The sequence below is a fragment of the Eretmochelys imbricata genome, chromosome 1 (assembly GCF_965152235.1).
Source record: "Eretmochelys imbricata isolate rEreImb1 chromosome 1, rEreImb1.hap1, whole genome shotgun sequence".
NCBI lineage: Eukaryota > Metazoa > Chordata > Testudines > Cheloniidae > Eretmochelys > Eretmochelys imbricata.
The window spans coordinates 121,764,818-121,784,098 of record NC_135572.1 but is presented as its reverse complement, the minus strand read 5'-3'; the positions used below and the strand labels follow the sequence as shown (position 1 = coordinate 121,784,098).

The window sequence follows — 19,281 nt, the reverse complement described above, 5'->3', positions numbered from 1 at the left end:
AGGAGTAGTGGTATGGACTTTATTTGGGTACATGTTCCATGATGGGAGGTGGTAAAAGTAATGCATTGTAGTAATCGCAAGAGAAGCAAACAAATGAGGTATCAAGGCAAGGCCTACACTTTCCTTAGTAAGCTAAAAGCAGCTTTAGTTTTAAAAGAACCACAGACACTATGAGAAACAAAGATTGGTTCTAATTTCATGTATATATATCCACTTCCAAACATCAAAATCTCCTACTTTTAACATTACAGTCTCCCAAATAAATGTATCTAAATTGTGGACCTGTTTTTACGGTTTTGTATTTAAGGTTCGCAAAAGTGGGAGGAGTTGTTTGTAAAAAGTTGCTTTAATTTTGTAATGTGAGTGGATATGGGAGGCAGAAACTTTTGAACATATCAGTGGCAGGTTTTCCAATGTTGATTTTTTTTTTTTTTTTGGACTGGTAATTAAACATTTCTAATCTGCTTCTGGCTTATCTATCATCTGCAGTAGTTGACTTGATTTTGCTGGCACATCTCTCTTTTTATTTGTTCATTTAGGCTCTGTGTGATGTATCTGGGATGTCTTGTATATTCTCTTGGTTCTGGGCTCAAAATTGGGCATTCAGAAGATCAAGGCGACAAATTGTGAATACGCTTGTGTTATAAAATGAAATTTGAAAAGTCAGTCGTCTTTGACTTGTACAGTACTTGTTAAGCCCTGAGTCCAATATTGTGTTTTCTCTACAAAAGTTGAAGAAAACATCTAAAAATTTGTGATAAAATGCACTTTATTCAGTTTTAAGTATTTGTCATCAGCTATTACGTGGAGAAGCAGAATTTTGAACTCGGGACTTGATAGATAGATTAAAGGTTTATAGTTTGTAACCCGAATCTAAACATATTTTTTCATTTTCACCTGGATAATGTTTTATTTAAATCTTGTTGTTACACAAGTGTAAAACTGTAGGAAAGGATTATAATGTTTTACAGAACTATTTGAAGGCGTAAGTAGAATTAAATGGTAAAATATAAATAGAACCTTGCTCATTCACACTTTGTTGAAATGCAAACACGCCGTGGAAGTAGATGCTCAAGTTTTTAGTTCAGTGTAGAGCAGTGGAGTTCTCCAGCTGTTCTGGGTTCACAGCCAGTGCTGGTGACAACATATTTCCTCTGTAATCCTTGTATCTAGATGTATCTGTATCATTCATTGCCCAGTTATAGGATTTTTGTTACTGACAGTGCTAGGCTCAGATGAGATTCTTCTTTGCAGCTTGCTACTTCAAAAAGAAACCAGGGAGAAGGAGGCAGCTGTATCTTTGAAACAGTACATGGCACTAGGTTAGTATCTATTTTAGAAAGTGCTGCACCACCAAATATAATTAGAAAAAAAAAAGAGAAGGGAAGATCTGGTGAAAGGCTAGTGTGGGGTTCAGTTGCCTTTTCTGAGCCAGGGGAAAGTGTCATTTAGGCTTGAGCTCCTCTTTTATGGTATTTTCAGCAATGAGTATTAAGTAAATAAACATTGGACAGGGTTCCATTTTTGTTCCTGGAATGCTGTAAAAATGGAAATGTAATTTTTAAAGGATCTATATCTCGCTGGTTTCAATGGGAGTAGAAGGTGCTCAGCACCTATAACAAGATCGGGTCCTAAATTAATCAAGGGGTGCTTTTCAGCTTGGACAGACTTAATGTCACTCTAGTATTTTTATAAAATAAAACAAACTTACAAGACTTTCAGATTGTGTGAGTGTCACACAAGTGCTTATGCGAGGTGTTGATAGGCCAACCAAGTGAAATGTTGCCCGTAACGGGACAGAACCCTAATTCTAGATTTGGAACATCAAGATCCTTAGCTTCAGTTAATTTATACCTCTGTTTTAACTGAGTGACTTAGTTTCCCCCAGCAGAATTTTCATACTAAACATAAGTATTACATTTGAATGTAGAACTGAGAATTTTTAGTCCTGGAGAAACATGGTTAAAAACCTGCTTTTCTTTCAGTTTACATATGACCTGAAACTAAATTGTGCGTTTAAATATACTTTCTTTTGTCAAAATGAGAATCCTGCATTTTCAAAATCTCCTAATGCATATACTTTGATTCAGAAGTGTTTTATTTCAGTGTCTGACTAATCTCTGCTTTGATGATAATTTGAATGAGCTTTGTATGTGAAAGCCGTACTAATCCTTGTGCTTACTGTTTGAATGTTTGGTACAGGAAGCGAGCAGCTGCAAAACATCTAATAGAACGCTACTACCACCAGTTAACTGAGGGCTGTGGAAATGAAGCCTGCACGAATGAATTTTGTGCTTCCTGTCCAACTTTTCGCCGTATGGATAACAATGCAGCAGCCATTAAGGCCCTCGAGCTTTATAAGATTAATGCAAAACTCTGTGATCCTCATCCCTCCAAGAAAGGAACGAGCTCAGCTTACCTAGAAAACAATTCCAAAGGTGCCCATAACAACTCCTGTACTGACAGAAAAATGAACAAGAAGGAAATGCAAGGCCCAAGAGATGACTTTAAAGGTAAGGCATTCTAGAATCTTTATAAAATAAAAATTCCTAAAAATGGTGGTCGTGGAAGCTTGTAGATTTGTCTTTCTCATGTCCAGTATATAGATCTAAAATTACAACTCTAGGTATCATGTGTAAACAGTTATACAGTATTCTGGGGTGGAGGTAGATACTGTAATAAAAACTAGTGATTTGATTATTAGGATGTTCAGAATTGTTGGATAGCAAGTAGTGGTTATGAATATCTAACTACTGTTACATTGATATTGGTAGCTGGTATGGAGAAAGGGAAAGAAAACTGTACTAGAGTAGAGTAGGCTAGATATTGCGGGAAATTGGTTGGAGATTTCTGGACAGAACGACAGGGTTATATGTGGAAGGAGAAGACACAGAATTCAAGGACTATGGATAAAATGCTGGAAAGGGAATCTAAGGCTCTCAGTGGAAGAGAGCTGCAGGTTTGATGTGGAGGGGAAAGAAGCCCGGTCATGGCTGTTGCTACATAATTATTTAAGTATTCAGTATTTGGGCTGCATTTTAAAATACGATTTTTACAAATATTGCAAGTGGGCTGGATTCATGTCCAGAATTGATTCCAAACTGGGTATTCATCACATTCCTGCTAAAATATATGGGTGGGTTAGGTTATTATGGAAACATTTTTTATTTTGTCTTAAAATTTCAAAAGTTAGTGTTGTCACATGCTAATGTAATGGATGCTTCAGTACTGCCAGTTTACTGCTCAGTCACATGACTCCTCAGTTGAATAGATTCTCAAGATTGCACCTTTCATTTTTGGCCCCTGAGTTCTGTGTTTGGGAACAGACAGGTAAAGGAGGAAAGGAACAGCGAAAGGGCCAGCTTGGTTTCATGGTTTTCAAGCTTGGGTGAGGCAGAGCCAGTCAAAATAGTCTATTCTAGAGTCTGGGTTTGAATTGTACCTTCCTTTGGTACTAGGATGAGGAGGATTTATGGCCAAACTCCAGAAAACCAGCCAGCTCTTACAGTGTGGCTCTGTGCTGAGCCTGGTGATATTCCACACACATGCAAATCATTAACTTACAGATAAGATTGCTACAGTGTAAACACATATTTGCTGGCTTAATGTCATAAATAAAAAGAAAAAAAACGCTAAGGATGTATAATGTTAATGGTTTGGTTGTAAACAGAAAAAATACCTGTCCTGTGGAAAGATCTTGTTTAGACCTACATCTATAAAAGCTAAAACGTGCTAAAACACAATCATCTGTAAGTTAGAGGTCTAAAAAAAATACAGCATCCCATAACTATCACTTTATACTCTTTTGAACACGTAAACAGTTAAGCCTATTTACTTCTGGCTTTCCAGGAAATTACATCTGTACTCTGAGTGGCTTGTGTAACTTTGGTTATGACCAATACTTTACTTTCATCCCTAGCAAAGGCTGAAATCCCACATTAACTGAAAAACCCAAAGCCTTTAACTGTGGAGGTGTCCATCCCATTTCCAAAATTAGTATTACTAGGGTACGGTTGCAACAGGTTGTGCCGACATGCAAGTTGGGTTTCACTAACAATTAACTAAAAGGAAGGTATAGCCTTTTTAGCAAGGATAAAGGGATGGATTGCACCTGTAGTGTATCATCCTGTTTGTTTGTATTACAATAACACCTAGAGGCCCCAGTCAAGATTGAGGACCATTTGTGTTAGGCACTATGTACAAGAACATAGTAAGAGATGGACCTGACCCCTAATTTCTTACAGGGTTGGGGAAAGGGATCCAATATCTAAACAGCGTGATTGTCGCAAGTGTCATGTTCTGCATCTTTGTGGTGAGAGGGCATTCTGTCTAATCTATACCTTTAATCTTTCTATATTTTAACAGGGTGTTTTTAGTTTCTCTACTTTTTCACAGCTATGTACATAGATTCTAGATAATGGTTTCCTTGGAACTCTGGAGGCAGACCAATCCTGTGAGTCACTGCTTCAGGGTAGGCCCCAACCATTGCAGAACCTGCCAGTATTGACCTGTCTCCATAGCTGCTTGGACCGACTGACCATCCTCTGCTGAGCATTAATGCCTAGAGGAAAAAAATTCTGAAGTCCATTTGAGGCTCCCAAATAGCTTTGGAACCAAAACTTACTTCTGAGGAATTTGAAATCCTGAATTACTGCGGTGGTCCTTCTGCAGCTGCAGTTGCTGGGGAAGCAGCAATCAAACTTTAAAATGCCAAGGAAAAGGGTAAGCAGCCTGCTATTACATTTGATTCGGAACAGCAATTTTGAAGTAACTAAATCCAAAAGCTCAACAGCTTCCCCAAAACAAAGCCCACCAAGTCCATTGTTAAACAACCATCTGGGTTGCCTTAGCCGTCTGTGCTACTGACCACAAGCCCAACAGTGAGCTTTCCTCTAACTCAGGCCAGTCTCAAAAAGCTGCAGCCCCAATTCATAGAAGAAAGTGGGGGACCTTTGTTTCATTTGCTGTTAAGGAGAGAGACCATTTTCTTTTGGTTAAATCACTTCAGGAAGGGAGTCACATCAGCCTCTGTCTCTTCAGTCAGCTTGAGAGAAAGGAGCAACCCTCCAAGGAGTTAGCAGTGTTCGAAGAGCAACCAGGGGAGTATTTGTGGCAGTACTAGAGCTTCTGCTGACTTGTTGCCGAAAATTCTCTGTGGAGATGCTTTATGCTGCTACTGGTCATGGCCTTAGCACCATACTTTTTCTGCTCATGGACAACTCTCTGGAAGAACAGAACATCTAGCACAGATGAGAGAGTTGGAACAAACGGTTAGTTTTTAGCAAGGAAAAACATTGGCAATGAGGTATCCCAAAGTTCCATGTTCTGTTGTTCTTTAACATATATACCTTCAAGGTCTGGAAAACAGGATGAATAATGAGGTGACAGAATTTGCAGATGGCTCACAATTGTGGAGGTTAAATGAGACAAATATCAGAAAGATGTAACAAGACTAGGTGAATGGGTAAATAGTACAAATAAGTCACTGTTGAAAATGCAAAGTAATGTACTTTGGAAGAAATAACTTGAACTACTCATATTGCTGGGTCCTAAAAAGTGTGACCACACAGGAAAAATACCTGGGTGGTGGTATCAAGAGCTCAGTGCAAATCTCTATGCAATGTTTAATGATGCTCAAAAAAGCAAATGTGAAGATGTATAAAGTATGCGCTGAAAAATATTTCTAAAAACAATATAATGCCACTACATAAATTGATGGTGCACACTCATCTGGAATGCTGTATTCAGTTCTGATTACTCTCAAAAAAAATGGCAGAATTAGGAGTCCAGAGATGAGTGACAAACAGTTAGAGGCCTGAAAAAGCTTCCATATAAAGAGATTGAAAAGATTGTTTTGTTTAGGGAAACTCCTAATAAGAGGGGACATGATAGAGCTAAAATAACGAATGGTACAAAAGTGATGGATCTGGTAATCTTATTTACCTTTTTCATAGCACAAGAACATTCAATGAAATTGAAAGGCAACACACTTAATGATAGAAGGAACTATTAGAGACAGGATATTGGACTGATCTGGTATGGTAGTTCTTATGTTACTGGTAATGTTACCAGTATATAAATAGATCAGATGGACTGTGCTTATAAGGTATGAAACTTGTTTTAAGTGCCTGGAATGCAAGCTATTTGGTCAGAAACATGCATTAGATATGTTTTTTGGATGTTAACATAGAAGAATATGATACATATATTCTTGTTGGAAGTGGGTGAGATTTGAAATGCAGTATATTTCAACAATAATCACTGTCATAAAATGATCCATTTGTTATACACTACAGCTAATAACCTCTGTAATCCAGAGCCAGTGAATTTAGTACTTCATAAACCTGGTTTAGGAGACTTATCGTGGCACAGAACCGAAAATGTTTGAGATAGTTGACTATCACTTTCTTTTTATATCACAATTTGATTTCTATATGTATGCTGAAACAAACCTAAGGCATATCTGTAGTTAATAGAATTACTTTCTAGTGCATTCAGTACTACAGCTTTGTATTTTAGCAATAACATTTTAATGCAAATGAGTGGGGTCTGCTTTTTTCCACATGAACAAGAAGTTAAAGAGCTGAGTCCTTCCTCTATTTTCAGGAAGCTGTAACCTGTAACAAGTGACATGATCACATGACCTGCAGCATCAAAGCAGCATCCCAGGAAACTTGTCAGGAAGGTGGGAGATTAATATCTTCAAAGTCCTATTGTCCTTCCTGATGGCCCATCCAGGCTGATTGCATACTGTCTGGTGGGCATTCCCCAAGTATACACACAGTTGTAATTATGACATAGCCAATATTTCTAACTTCAGATACAGAAATGATACAGACCTACAAATTGGATAATCACATTCAATAAATCATAAGCTTTCCAGTGATACCTCACATGACCCATCTTGCATAAAACATCTTAGTTATGCCATATTCATATCATAACATTTCTATGAAGAATATGGGGTGTAATGTCACAGATGTTAAACAGCAACTACTAAAATTAGACATTTTTAAATCAGCAGGTCTGGATAACTTGCACTCAAGAGTTTTACAAGTGCTGGCTGAGGACCTTGCTGAACCGTTAATGTGTTTTTCACTAAGTCTGGGAACCCTGGGGCAGTTCCAGAAAAATGGATCAAAGCTAATGTTGTGCCAATAATTTAAAAGGGTAAACAGGTTGACCCAGGTAATGATAGGCCTGTCACTCTGATGTTTATCCTGAGCAAGATAATGGAGTGGCAGATAAAGGATTCAATTAATAAAGAATGGTAATGTAATTTATGCCAATCAACATGGGTTTATGGAAAATAAATCCTGTCAAACTAGTTTGATGTATCTTTTTGATGAGATTACAAGTTTGATTGATAAAGATAATGGTGTTGATGTAATATACTTAGATTACTGTAAAGCATTTGACTTGGTAGCACACAATATTTTGATTTTTTAAAAACAGAACAATATAAAATTAACATGGCACATATTAAATGGATTAAAACTTGCAAAGTGATAGGATGTTCCCAAAATGTAATTGTAAACGGGGAATCATCATCAATCGGATGGGTTTCTAGTAGGATCCCAGAGGGCTTCATTTTTTGCTATTTGCATTTTTTGCTCTCATGCTATTTGACTTTCTATCAGTGATCTGGAAGAGACCATAAAATCATCACTGGTAAAGCTTGCAGGAGACTTAATATTGGGAGAGTGGAATAATGAAGAGGACAGGTTATTGATACAGAGTGATCTGGGTTATTTGGTAAACTGAGCGTAAACAAATAATATGTGTCTTAATACTGCTAAATGTAGGTTATAATTACGAAAAGGGGCACTCGGTCCTGGGAAGTAATGATTCTGAAAAAGATTTAGAGGTCACGGTGGCTGATCAGCTGACGATGAATTCCAAGTACAATACTGCAGCCAAAAGTGCTAATTCAATCATTGGATGTGTAAATGGGAATCTTGAGAAGGAATGGAGAGGTTATGTTACTTCTGTATTTGGCACTGATGCAACTGCTGCTGGAATACTGTGTCCAGTTCAGGCATCCACAATTCAAGAATGAAGTTGATTGACTGGAGATGGTTCAGAAATGAGCCATGAGGATTATTAAAGGATTGGAAAACATGCCTTATAGTGATTGACTCAAGGAGCTCAATCTGTTTATTTTAACAAAGAAAATGTTAAGGGGCAATTATAGTCTATATAGTTGATTATAGTCTATAAGTACCTACATGGGGAATAAATATTTGGTAATTGGCTCTTCAGTCTGGCAGACAAGAGTATAACAATATTCAATGGCTAAAAATTGAAGCTAAACAAATTCAGACTGGAAATGGAGTGTAAATATTTAACAGGGAGGGTAATTAACCATTGGAACAGTTTACCAATGGTTGTGATGGTTTCCCCACCACTAGCAATTATAAATTGAGATTGGGTGTGTTTTTTTAAAAAGATATTGTGACAGACTAGACAGGTATAAGAGAGTAGTAGAAGGCAGGTATATCAGCTTCAGAATGAGCAGGTCCCTGTTCTCTGGATAGCCAAACAAAGGCTATGCCAGGCTAATCAAGACACTTGATGCCAATTAACCAGTTAAGGTTGTTAGGCTAATGCTGGCACCTGACCCCAATTAACAGGCAAAGAGTCAGTTAAGGCCATTAGGCTAATGGAGACAACTGGAACCAATCAAGGTCTGTCTCATACTGCTTAAAAGCTCTCTTTTCCAGTTCCCTCGGGGAAGCCCAGGTGAAAGGAGCTGGAGGAGAGGAAGCATTGCTGAATCCTGAGGTTAGGGTGAAGCTAGGAAAAAGGGGATCATGGGGAAGTGGCCTAGAGAATCAAAGTAGCTTCAATGGTGAAGGGAAAACCGCCAACAGCTGCCACTATTAGGGTCCCTGGACTGGAACCTGGAGTAGAGGGCGGGCCCAGGTTCCCCCCTTCCCCCCGTGATTTACAGAGATCCCCTTGAGTGGGGAAGCAGACTTTGGTCCAGGCAGGAGGCCAAACTGCACCTTCTAAGCTCTCAGGAGCAACAGAGACTGTGGGTATTCCACCTTCCCAGCTCCCATACTGGCCTGTGATGAAAGCAGCTCAATAACCTGTGACCTTTGCCGCTATACTGAGAAAGGGAGGTCATATTGAGGGCCTTAGTGAGCTTCTGAGGCCACTGAATCTGCCTGGAAGCCCGGGACCACCAATACAGGCTCAGAGCTTTGTCACAATATGTTCTAGTTCAAAAGTAATTATTTCAGGGAAGTTTTCTGGCCTTTTATACCAGAGGTCAGATTAGATGATCACTATGGTCCCATCTGACTTTTGGATCTATTAACCTTTTTACATTCGGATCCTATAAACATTTAGGCATGGTAGTAACTTCATGCGCATAGGTAATTCCACTGAAATCAATGAGATTGGTGTAGGTAAAGTAATTTATAAGTAACTTACAAACAACTTAGCTGTTTGCAAGATCAGGGCTTCTGAAGGAATGGAGAGAAAAGCAGCAACAATAAAGAGGAAAAAGGATAAATCTTAAAGAAACCTTTCAAAAATAAGATTTTTTTTCAAATCTATGAGAATGACAGTTTGGCACCCACTGAAACTACCTTTTTAAAAATCAACTTGTGTAGACTTGAATTAACATTAACAGATATTCTTAAGGTTGCCTACTAGAGTTTGTGCAATTAATAAAGTGGCCCAGCACATACAGAAGCAAACCCCTTTGATTCGAGGCCAGTTATGTATGTCATATACATTGCAGCATGAATTTCTGAGATTGATATTGATTATGTATTTTTTTGAATGCTTTTCAGACGTTATGTTTCATATTCATGAGATTTTTTAAACTGTTTTAGAAATTACTACTATAAATGACTATATTATCCTTCATTTACTGTATCACAAAATCAACAATTGACTAGCACTCTTGTGAAGAATCTTTTTTTTAAAAGTTAACATTTCTTACGGTACCTTAACATAAATAGTTGCTACTGAGCAGTGACCCTTTTTTTTGTAATTTTCAGCTTAGTTACTTTAATGTGCATTTGATCAACAGATGTTTGTGTAAAAATTAATTTAAAACAGTGGTATCCTGTCCTATAACATCAAATGGAGGCAGTTTTACCAAGTACGTTGATGGGTTGGTCTTCATGGTTTAAAGTTTTTAATGTTTTACACATTTAAACATTTTACTGACTTTGTTTCCAGGCTATAATACCATTATATATTACCAAATGTATTTCATTTTTCCTGCAATTCTGTTGCAAATCTGTCTCATTATTGCAATTCACTCCTAGGTCACAGAGCTCCATAGAAGTAAGGAGTAAAAAAAACAGGGTAGGATAGATACTGTAAATAGATGAGTTTGTTTCTTCATGTTAATGAAATTACAAAGTAAATTTGTCTTAAACTCATTCAACATTGTCAGAGTAGGAAGTATTAGATGTGAGGTGGTGGTAAAAAAATGTTGTATATCATTGCAACTTCATAAAAAGTGAGTGTATTTACTGTATCAGGTAAATTTCAAGTGTGGTCTCTCTTTTAATTTTATAGATGTGACCTACCTAACAGAAGAGAAGGTAGATGAAATTCTTGAACTGTGTAGAGAGAAAGAGGACTATTCTCCTCTAATCCGTGTCATTGGGAGAGTGTTTTCTAGTGCTGAGGCATTGGTACAAAGTTTCCGAAAGGCCAAGCAGCACACCAAGGAAGAGCTGAAGTCTCTTCAAGGAAAGGACGAAGATAAGGATGAAGATGAAAAAGAAAAAGCTGCCTGTTCCACTGCTGCGATGGAGGAAGATTCCGGAGCATCGTCGTCCTCTTCATCGAGAATAGGTGACAACACACAAGGAGATAACAACCTACAAAAATTAGGCCCTGACGAAGTATCTGTAGATATCGAAGCAGTCAGGCGGGTCTACAGTAGATTGCTTTCAAATGAAAAAATAGAAACTGCCTTTTTAAATGCACTTGTGTACTTGTCACCTAATGTAGAATGTGACTTGACTTACCATAATGTGTACTCTCGGGATCCTAACTATCTGAATTTGTTTGTAATTGTTATGGAGAATGGTAATCTTCATAGCCCTGAATATCTGGAAATGGCTCTGCCGTTGTTTTGCAAAGCAATGAGCAAGCTACCTCTAGCAGCTCAAGCAAAACTAGTCAGATTGTGGTCTAAATACAGTGCAGAGCAGATTCGGAGAATGATGGAAACATTTCAACAGCTTATCACCTACAAAGTCATAAGCAATGAATTCAACAGTCGCAATCTAGTGAATGATGATGATGCCATTGTTGCTGCTTCAAAGTGCTTGAAAATGGTTTACTATGCAAATGTAGTCGGAGGGGATGTGGACACAGACCACAATGAAGAGGAAGATGAAGAGCCCCTCCCAGAATCCAGTGAATTAACTCTTCAAGAGCTTCTGGGTGAGGAAAGAAGAAATAAGAAAGGGCCTCGAGTGGACCCACTGGAAACTGAGCTTGGTGTAAAAACTATAGATTGCCGAAAACCACTTATCCCTTTTGAAGAATTTATTAATGAACCACTGAATGATGTTCTAGAAATGGACAAAGACTACACTTTCTTCAAAGTAGAAACAGAAAATAAATTCTCTTTTATGACATGTCCCTTTATATTGAATGCTGTTACCAAGAACCTGGGATTGTATTATGACAACAGAATCCGCATGTACAGTGAACGACGCATAACTGTGCTCTACAGTTTAGTTCAAGGACAGCAGTTGAACCCATATTTGCGACTCAAAGTGAGGCGTGATCACATCATAGATGATGCACTTGTCAGGGTAAGTCATGCAACAATGTAAAACTTAAATAAGCTATGCTGTAATAGTAGCTAGAACCCTTCGCTACCTCAAAAGCAAAAATGTACCTATTAGTTATTAGGGGTCTTCAAGGTGAAATGCATCGTACAAACTTAAGGTCCCATCCTGCACACACTATTGAGGGTACAGCATCATGGGACTACTTTGGATAGTAGGTATGACTCCTGATGTTTGCAGACTTTGAACCTAAACTGATAAACATCTTGTCCATTAGTAGTACAGTATTCAGTATTGAATGCAGCCCTTGCTACTGGACATTGGCATGCCAACTCTTTTCGTGTCTATAGAAGCTCCTTATTTTCCCATGAACAAACTTTCTTTAAATTATCCTTTTGAGCTGAAATGTCCTGTACTTGACCTTAATCCAAAGGTGAATTTTATTTTTCAGGAGGGAGTTTTAACAAAAGCCATTACATTGTTTTGAGTTCCACAAAAGAGAGAAGTTTCTATTTTATTTAAAAAAAAAAAAAAAGTTTTGAATGCACACACAATGAGTAAAACTTACATTTTAAAAGACTCCTGTGGCTTCATCTAGGTATATTAGTAAACCACACCTTGTAGGGCAGAAGGAAGAGTGGCTTCGAGCACCTGAAAACTGCACCAGTAACCTGCTAATACATACTCTGATATGGCTTCTTAAATTAAAACTCCAGTATAAAAACAAAAATTGTTAGAACCACTTTTGAACACAAAGGAAATAGTGGGTTATGCAAGGCATTCACTATGAAAAATAGTACATAGTAGATAAATAACATATAATGGAGAGAAGTTGTAAACATATTATTATTATTTATTATAATTATAATATTATTCATATTATTGTATGAATATAACAATTTAACCTTTTTTTAAGGTTCACTCGTCTCAGACCACTTCTCCCCTTCCAAGTTTTTCTATGTGCTCAGCTACTGTTTACCTACAATTTCTGTTGCTAACAAACTACATTGGTGATACTAAATTTATTTAATTTATACTGTTACTGAAGAAACAGAATTGAGAGCCCTAAATGAGCTCCCAGTTCAATGTTGTGAGTACATTTTAACTTTCAAACAGCCTGGCTGCTTCTTGGGTGGTGATAAGTATGACCAAACTGGGAACAGTCCTGCTTCAAGTACTAGCATGGAACTTGTGGAGGGAAAATGGCTTTTTTCCCTTTGAACTTATCTGACACATTCAGCACCTGAGAAACAGTCAGGTTGTTGTAAAGCTTAAGTTTACCCTGTGTACCAATCTTTTATCATTTGAGTAAGAATGTGCTTCGTGATTTCACTGCTTGTCTGGTTTATAGCTATAACCAAATATGTAGGGTTGTGTTTAACCTAATGGGATTATTGCATAAACTCCACATGGCTTCTAGATGCATAAATTGTGGGAGACAGCAGGAGGTAAAGTACACTTTTTCTGTTCATAATACTCTGAGAGGATGGGCTAAAACTAGATAACAGCCAATTTCAAAGGAGTATTCAATGTTGTAAATTCATGCAGGGAGGACTGATCAGGGAGGAAAAAAATATGCAAAAAAGCACTCAAGCCTTATCTACACTTACAGCGCAGCAGCGGCACTGTTACACCAGTGAAGGTAGTGAAGACATTACCTACGCTGAAGGGAGAGCTTCTCCCATTGGTAAAAAGAAAAGGAGTACTTGTGGCACCTTAGAGACTAACCAATTTATTTGAGCATGAGCTTTCGTGAGCTACAGCTCACTTCATCAGATGTACACTACATCTGATGAAGTGAGCTGTAGCTCACGAAAGCTCATGCTCAAATAAATTGGTTAGTCTCTAAGGTGCCACAAGTACTCCTTTTCTTTTTGCGAATACAGACTAACACGGCTGTTACTCTGAAATCTCCCATTGGTGTAGGTACTCCACCTCCCTGAGAGGCAGTAGCTGACGACGGGAAAAGTTCTCCAGTCTACACTGGTGGTTGGGTTGATATAACTGTGTCACTCAGCAGTGTGAATAAATCACAGCACTGAGCAATGTAGTTGTACCAACATGCATTGGTAGTGTAGACCAAACCTTAGAAGGAGATTGCTTATTGTGGAAGGAAATTAAAATCTTTTGACAAGAACAAAAGAACTGATGTCCCTGCCTACCAATGTTAATCTGAGGAACATGTGCATTTTGAACTGGCTCAGTTTTGATCGCTTTCTAATAAACCTGATCTCAGTTAAGACAAGCGGAATTGAATTGTGGTGTGTGTTAGTGGGGACAAGAACTGCTGGCCATTCCTGGAAATAAAGACCTTAGTTTCCACCATTAGGGAAGTGAAGCTTCACTTTCTTTGTTAGGCAAGCGAACTGTGGGTGCCCTCACCAACAGATGCAGTAAGGGATCCCATGTAGGCTGGTGTGGACATGAAGGAATCCATTAGACCTAACAAATACTGTGCAAGGATACAAAATGTGACCCTTTGGCCTGGCTCTTGTATAACAGCAAAGTGAGGGAAACTAGTTAGAACACTTCTCTCTTGTTACATTACAGTTTGAGATATGTATGGCACCAAATCGCAGTTTTTTCCTCTAACTGCTGGATAACACTGCTTTCCTACTCCAGGGTTTTTACCTTGGTCCATAACAAGGTAAAGACCCTGGAACAGGAAAGCAGTGTTACCTAGTAGTTAGAGGGAAAAACTGGGCTTTGGGGCACCTGGATTCTCTAATATGCTTAGCCACCTCATTGTAAAGCATTTTGAGGCCTTTCGACAAAAAGCAATCACATAAACGCAAACCAAGTATTAAGTATTCCAGTTTTCATGCAAATATTTATAGGACCCTTCTTATTTCTCTGTCCTCACTGGTATTCAAAACAATTTGTAGTTAATATCCTTTACAAATTTTCCTGATCATAACGGAAGTTAAGTAAGACTAGGGGTGTAATTTTAAAAGGACTTGAATGATGTGGGCATCTAAGTCACATTTTCAGAAGTGACTTAGGTGCATTCAAGCTTGAGTATCATTGAAAGAATTAGTAAATGGATTGTCAGGATCACTTCTCCAATTTTAAAAGTAAAATTTTCAGATCTGATTAGATAAATAGTTACTTTGTTAAATACTTTTATACAGTGTTTAGTTCATGGGTGAGTTAATGCTGCTGTAGGGAATGTTTTTAATACTTTGACTTTTATACATTTAAATTTGCAACTTTCATGTTAATTTATCTTGGAGTTTTTGCATATTATGAAACTATTTTATTGCTGTGAACATTAATTAAGCTGTCTGAGGAACAGTAAGTCATTACATACTCAGCAGTCAGTAAATGTACAGATCTAGGTAATTTCTTATTTATTAATTGTTTCATATGATTCACTCATGGAATAACTGCATTGTGAATAATTAGTCCCTTCAACCAGATGCCTCATTACATCAGCTGAGGCATGCAGTAATCATCCCCAAATGTATTGCTTATGATTTTATTAAAATTGAGTTAGGAGGAGTATGTCCACTTAAGTACATATAATTAGTTACCTGAAAAAATCTCCTACATAATTTATTAATAAGTAGCATAAATAACTTTCAGTTGCACATTTGAAAAAACAGACTGCTAGTCACTCCGTGATCACACTGCTTGAGTACTGTCAAGTAGTATAAAAATAAAACTTTGCTGACCCACTATTGTATTTTAATATAATATTAAACTAGTAATTGAAATACTTCCTAGATAGCTGCTTTAATTTGCTTCTTGGTGGAAGGATGGAAAGGTGGTCGTGATTGTTGTTGATATACCTTTTATGTATAATTTTATTAAGGTTCCATTTCTTTGCTCAGTCTGTTTCCTTATACCTGTAGGGAAGCTGTTCCACTTTTTTTTCATCTGTTGGATTAGAATGGACTTGTTGAAACTGGCTTCCTTGTAATACATGCTATATATTTTAGTGTGTGGCTATAGTCTGAATAGTAACTGTTTTAAAAGAGTGAATCTTGCTGAACATAGTTATTCCCTGTGTGTCTTGAGGTCTTGTTAATTTTACTGTTTTTTATTCTTAACACCTCAAAGTCATTACAGCTATGAATGAGCAACCTTAATTCCTCTCCAGTTTATACTCCTTGAATGGAATTAAGTTCCACTTGCAGAATCTTTATTGCCGATGGTCCCACACAAACCAAGAAAGAACTTCGCTTGACTGACTAATTCCAGGCTGAATTTGGAGGGCTGGCAGTTAAGAAAACTATCCTTATATGTAAATAGAGCTGATTTGCCTGGAGTCATTAGGGGATAACTATGAAAGTATGCAGTGACAGGGTCATTTTTGGAGTACAAGTGTCTGCACTTCATGCAAGTTATACTTAAGATGATTTATGCCACCAGACTCTGATACTACTTTCCCTTCAAACACTAGAGCCACTGTGATTGTGCAGCTTCCTCCTTATGCTGGATGTGCTCCCACAATCATTAGGCAGAGATCACTGATACTCTGTTCCAAGATTCTGAATTTTCTTCTGACAAACCATGTTGAATTTTAAAAAAATCTAAAAGTAATAGTTATTAAAACTAATTTTAAACATACTTAATTTTCTGCTTCCAAAATTAAGGATTTGAATAATGTTATAGTGTTTCTATGTTGTGATAAAAAATACAGGCATAGTGTATAAATTGTCAGGTTTCAGAGTAGCAGCCGTGTTAGTCTGTATTCGCAAAAAGAAAAGGAGTACTTGTGGCACCTTCGAGACTAACCAATTTATTTGAGCATAAGCATTCGTGAGCTACAGCTCACTTCATTGGATGCATTCAGTGGAAAATTCAGTGGGTAGTACTAAAGCCAACTGTAAACAGAAACAGAGTAGGCGGGAGGACTCTTATCTACCCAAGGTGGAGATCTGTGACAGAACCTTCATTAACACAGTTGTGACTTTTTCAAAGTAATGAAATAGCCTCTCTGTAGTCCAGTGTTCTTAATATAATTTTATGAAATTCCTTGCGGCATACGCTTCATACTTAGTTTAAATATTTATTAATAATTGTATTGCAGTAGCATATGTGATCCCCGATCAGGACCCCTTGTACACACCAAAAAAAGATTTTCTTTTGTGAAAAGTTTACAGTCCTAAATTTGAACTGAGACACAAAAGGTAGATATAGTGTAGTTGTGGGGAGAACTAATATAACTTTATGGTGTTTTGCTGCACTAGTACTGAAAAAAGATAGTATCTCTTTCAAGAATATTTTGATCCTTGAGACTAAATATGAATTAATTTTTACTGAAGATATGGGATGCCAAATGGGTAGTCCTTTTCAGCTAAACCACAACTGTGTGTACCCTGGGGTCCTGTAAATTTGATATAAAATTTGATCATTCCCCATTTAGTTAGTTCCATTAACCTCTTTGCTTCACTTTTAGGACCCTTGAAGGCTTAGCTCTTCCTCCCTCCCCCTCTTGTATATGGTATGGAGCCATCAGTACTCTTTGCTCTGCTAGTGATGCTTGCCTTCATTGCCAGTTAGTCAAATTATCTAGGAAACACCTACATACTTTCTGTCATGCTGCCCCTTTTGCATGAGAGGAATTCCTCATAAAAATCTACAAGGCCACTACATTATCCTCCTCCACGTTCTACTCCTGGGGAAATTCTGCAGCACTGCACACATGCAGAACTCATGTCCCCTGCAGAGTTTTTTTTCTCTGCAGAAAATACATTCTGTCGGAGAGGAGCTGAAGTTACAATTTTTGCCCACCAAGGGCTGCTGTCGCACCAGAACAGAGGGCAGCTGGCTCAGCGACCATAGTAGCCAGCAGCTGATAGCGAAGAGAAAAGAGAGGCTGCATTCCTCAGAGCGCCCTGTCTGTTAGGCCAGGTGAGGAGGCACAGGATACTGGGGGGACAGACAGAGCACGGTATCCAGGGGTCACATAGACTGGGGTTCAGAAGGGCTTTTGGGGGGACAGACTGCGGAAGGGCTCAATGGGAGTGGGGGATGACTGAGTGGGGGTGCAGGGACACGTGAGGTTGGTGGAAGGTGGGTGCAGGAACACCTGGGGAAAGAGGCAGAGATGTCTGACTGAATGGGAGAGGCTAGGGATCTGCATGGTGGCGGCTCCCCAACAATCCCTTCTTCCCACCAGCCCCCAAATAAATTGTTCCATACTTCTCCAACCCACACGCAGCAACCCTCAAGGTTCACACGCAGGCTCCTTCCCAGCAGTTACTTTCCTCTCCCTCAGCTCCTCCATTAACCCTAACTTTTTCCCCAAGCCTTTGCACTACTTCTGAGGGGTACAGAAAATATGGTTCTATATTGTAGTTTAATTAATACTCAGAGTTCTGTATGAATCATAGTTTTGAATCTATTTGAACTAATGAATCTATTTGTCAAATACATTTCCTGAATCTTTTTTGTTGTCTGTATTGTTACGGACATACTTGTTGACAGGTATTTTGAAATAAATTACCAAAGTAATTTGAAACGTGTGATTATATTGTTGTTTTGACAAATAAATTTGCAGAATTTTAAAATATTGTGGACAGAATTTTTAACTTTTTGGTGCAGAATTCCCCCAGAACTAACATTCACCTCTTCTGTGATGCCTAGAAAACATTTGACAATGGCTAGGCAGTTCTTAAGCAGTGATCACAGTACACCTGTAATTTTCTCACTGTTACCTTGTCCTTCCCCCTATCTTTATGTTGTATCCACCTGTTCTCTCGTTCTATATTTAAATTGTAAGTTTATGGGGACCGGGAAGGTAGTCTTAGGTATGTTTGGGGCAGGGTGGTTGGCAGCAGGGAGGGGAGGCTAGCACAGTTGGGCTAGGGCCTCTAGGCACTACTATAATGCAAATAATTTCAATAATAATTAAATTTAAGATTTTTTCCTATGGTTGATCAGCAAACTAAATGAATGGTATAATTTGGAATATCTGGGATTATAGGCAAGTATTTCTGGCATGGATTTTCTGTTGTGTGGCAATGCATACAACAAGAACAATTAAAGTAAGAGTTTGTCTATGCTGAGGTTTTTTGTAACAGCATCGAGAACCTCAATATAGTTGCACTGATGCAAACTCCCTGTAAACAGATGTAAACATACTGCACAGGTGTAAAAAGTGATTTATGCAGGTGTGGAAACTGCACTAAGATGCACCACAACAAGCTATTGCTTACGTTCATACATCTGCATAATGGTGTGCGTCCCCTGGTGCAAAAAAATCCAGTGTAGGTAATCCAGAAGACTAAATATTTTTTGTTTTCTCATGCCAAAAGAGTACTCGTGGATAGACAGAAAAGTGACGCAATCCCATCAAAGATTCTTGTATAGAAATCACTGGACATTTCACAAAGAGTCAAATATAGGATTAATGAATTCACACATGCACTACTTTCATACATTAGTTTTGTTAAAGAAACTAAAGAAATTAGTACAAGAGATTTCTAAGGGTTCTTCGGTAGGTTGATGGGAGAAGCTGGTGAGCCTGATACTCTCAGTTCTTCCCTTTCTGGTT

The 19,281-nt window shown here is 38.1% G+C and overlaps 1 protein-coding gene across 6 annotated transcripts in view; it reads left to right on the top strand.

The window, feature by feature from the left end:
• The window catches only part of UBE3A (ubiquitin protein ligase E3A), a 94,211-nt gene that overhangs the window by 61,774 nt on the left and 13,156 nt on the right, over positions 1-19,281 (top strand). For all 6 annotated transcript variants that reach the window (XM_077814820.1, XM_077814802.1, XM_077814829.1 and 3 more), the window contains 2 exons: positions 2,203-2,513; positions 10,546-11,801. In XM_077814820.1, the coding sequence (XP_077670946.1) occupies positions 2,203-2,513; positions 10,546-11,801 (1,567 nt within the window). The remainder of the gene's footprint in view (positions 1-2,202; positions 2,514-10,545; positions 11,802-19,281) is intronic.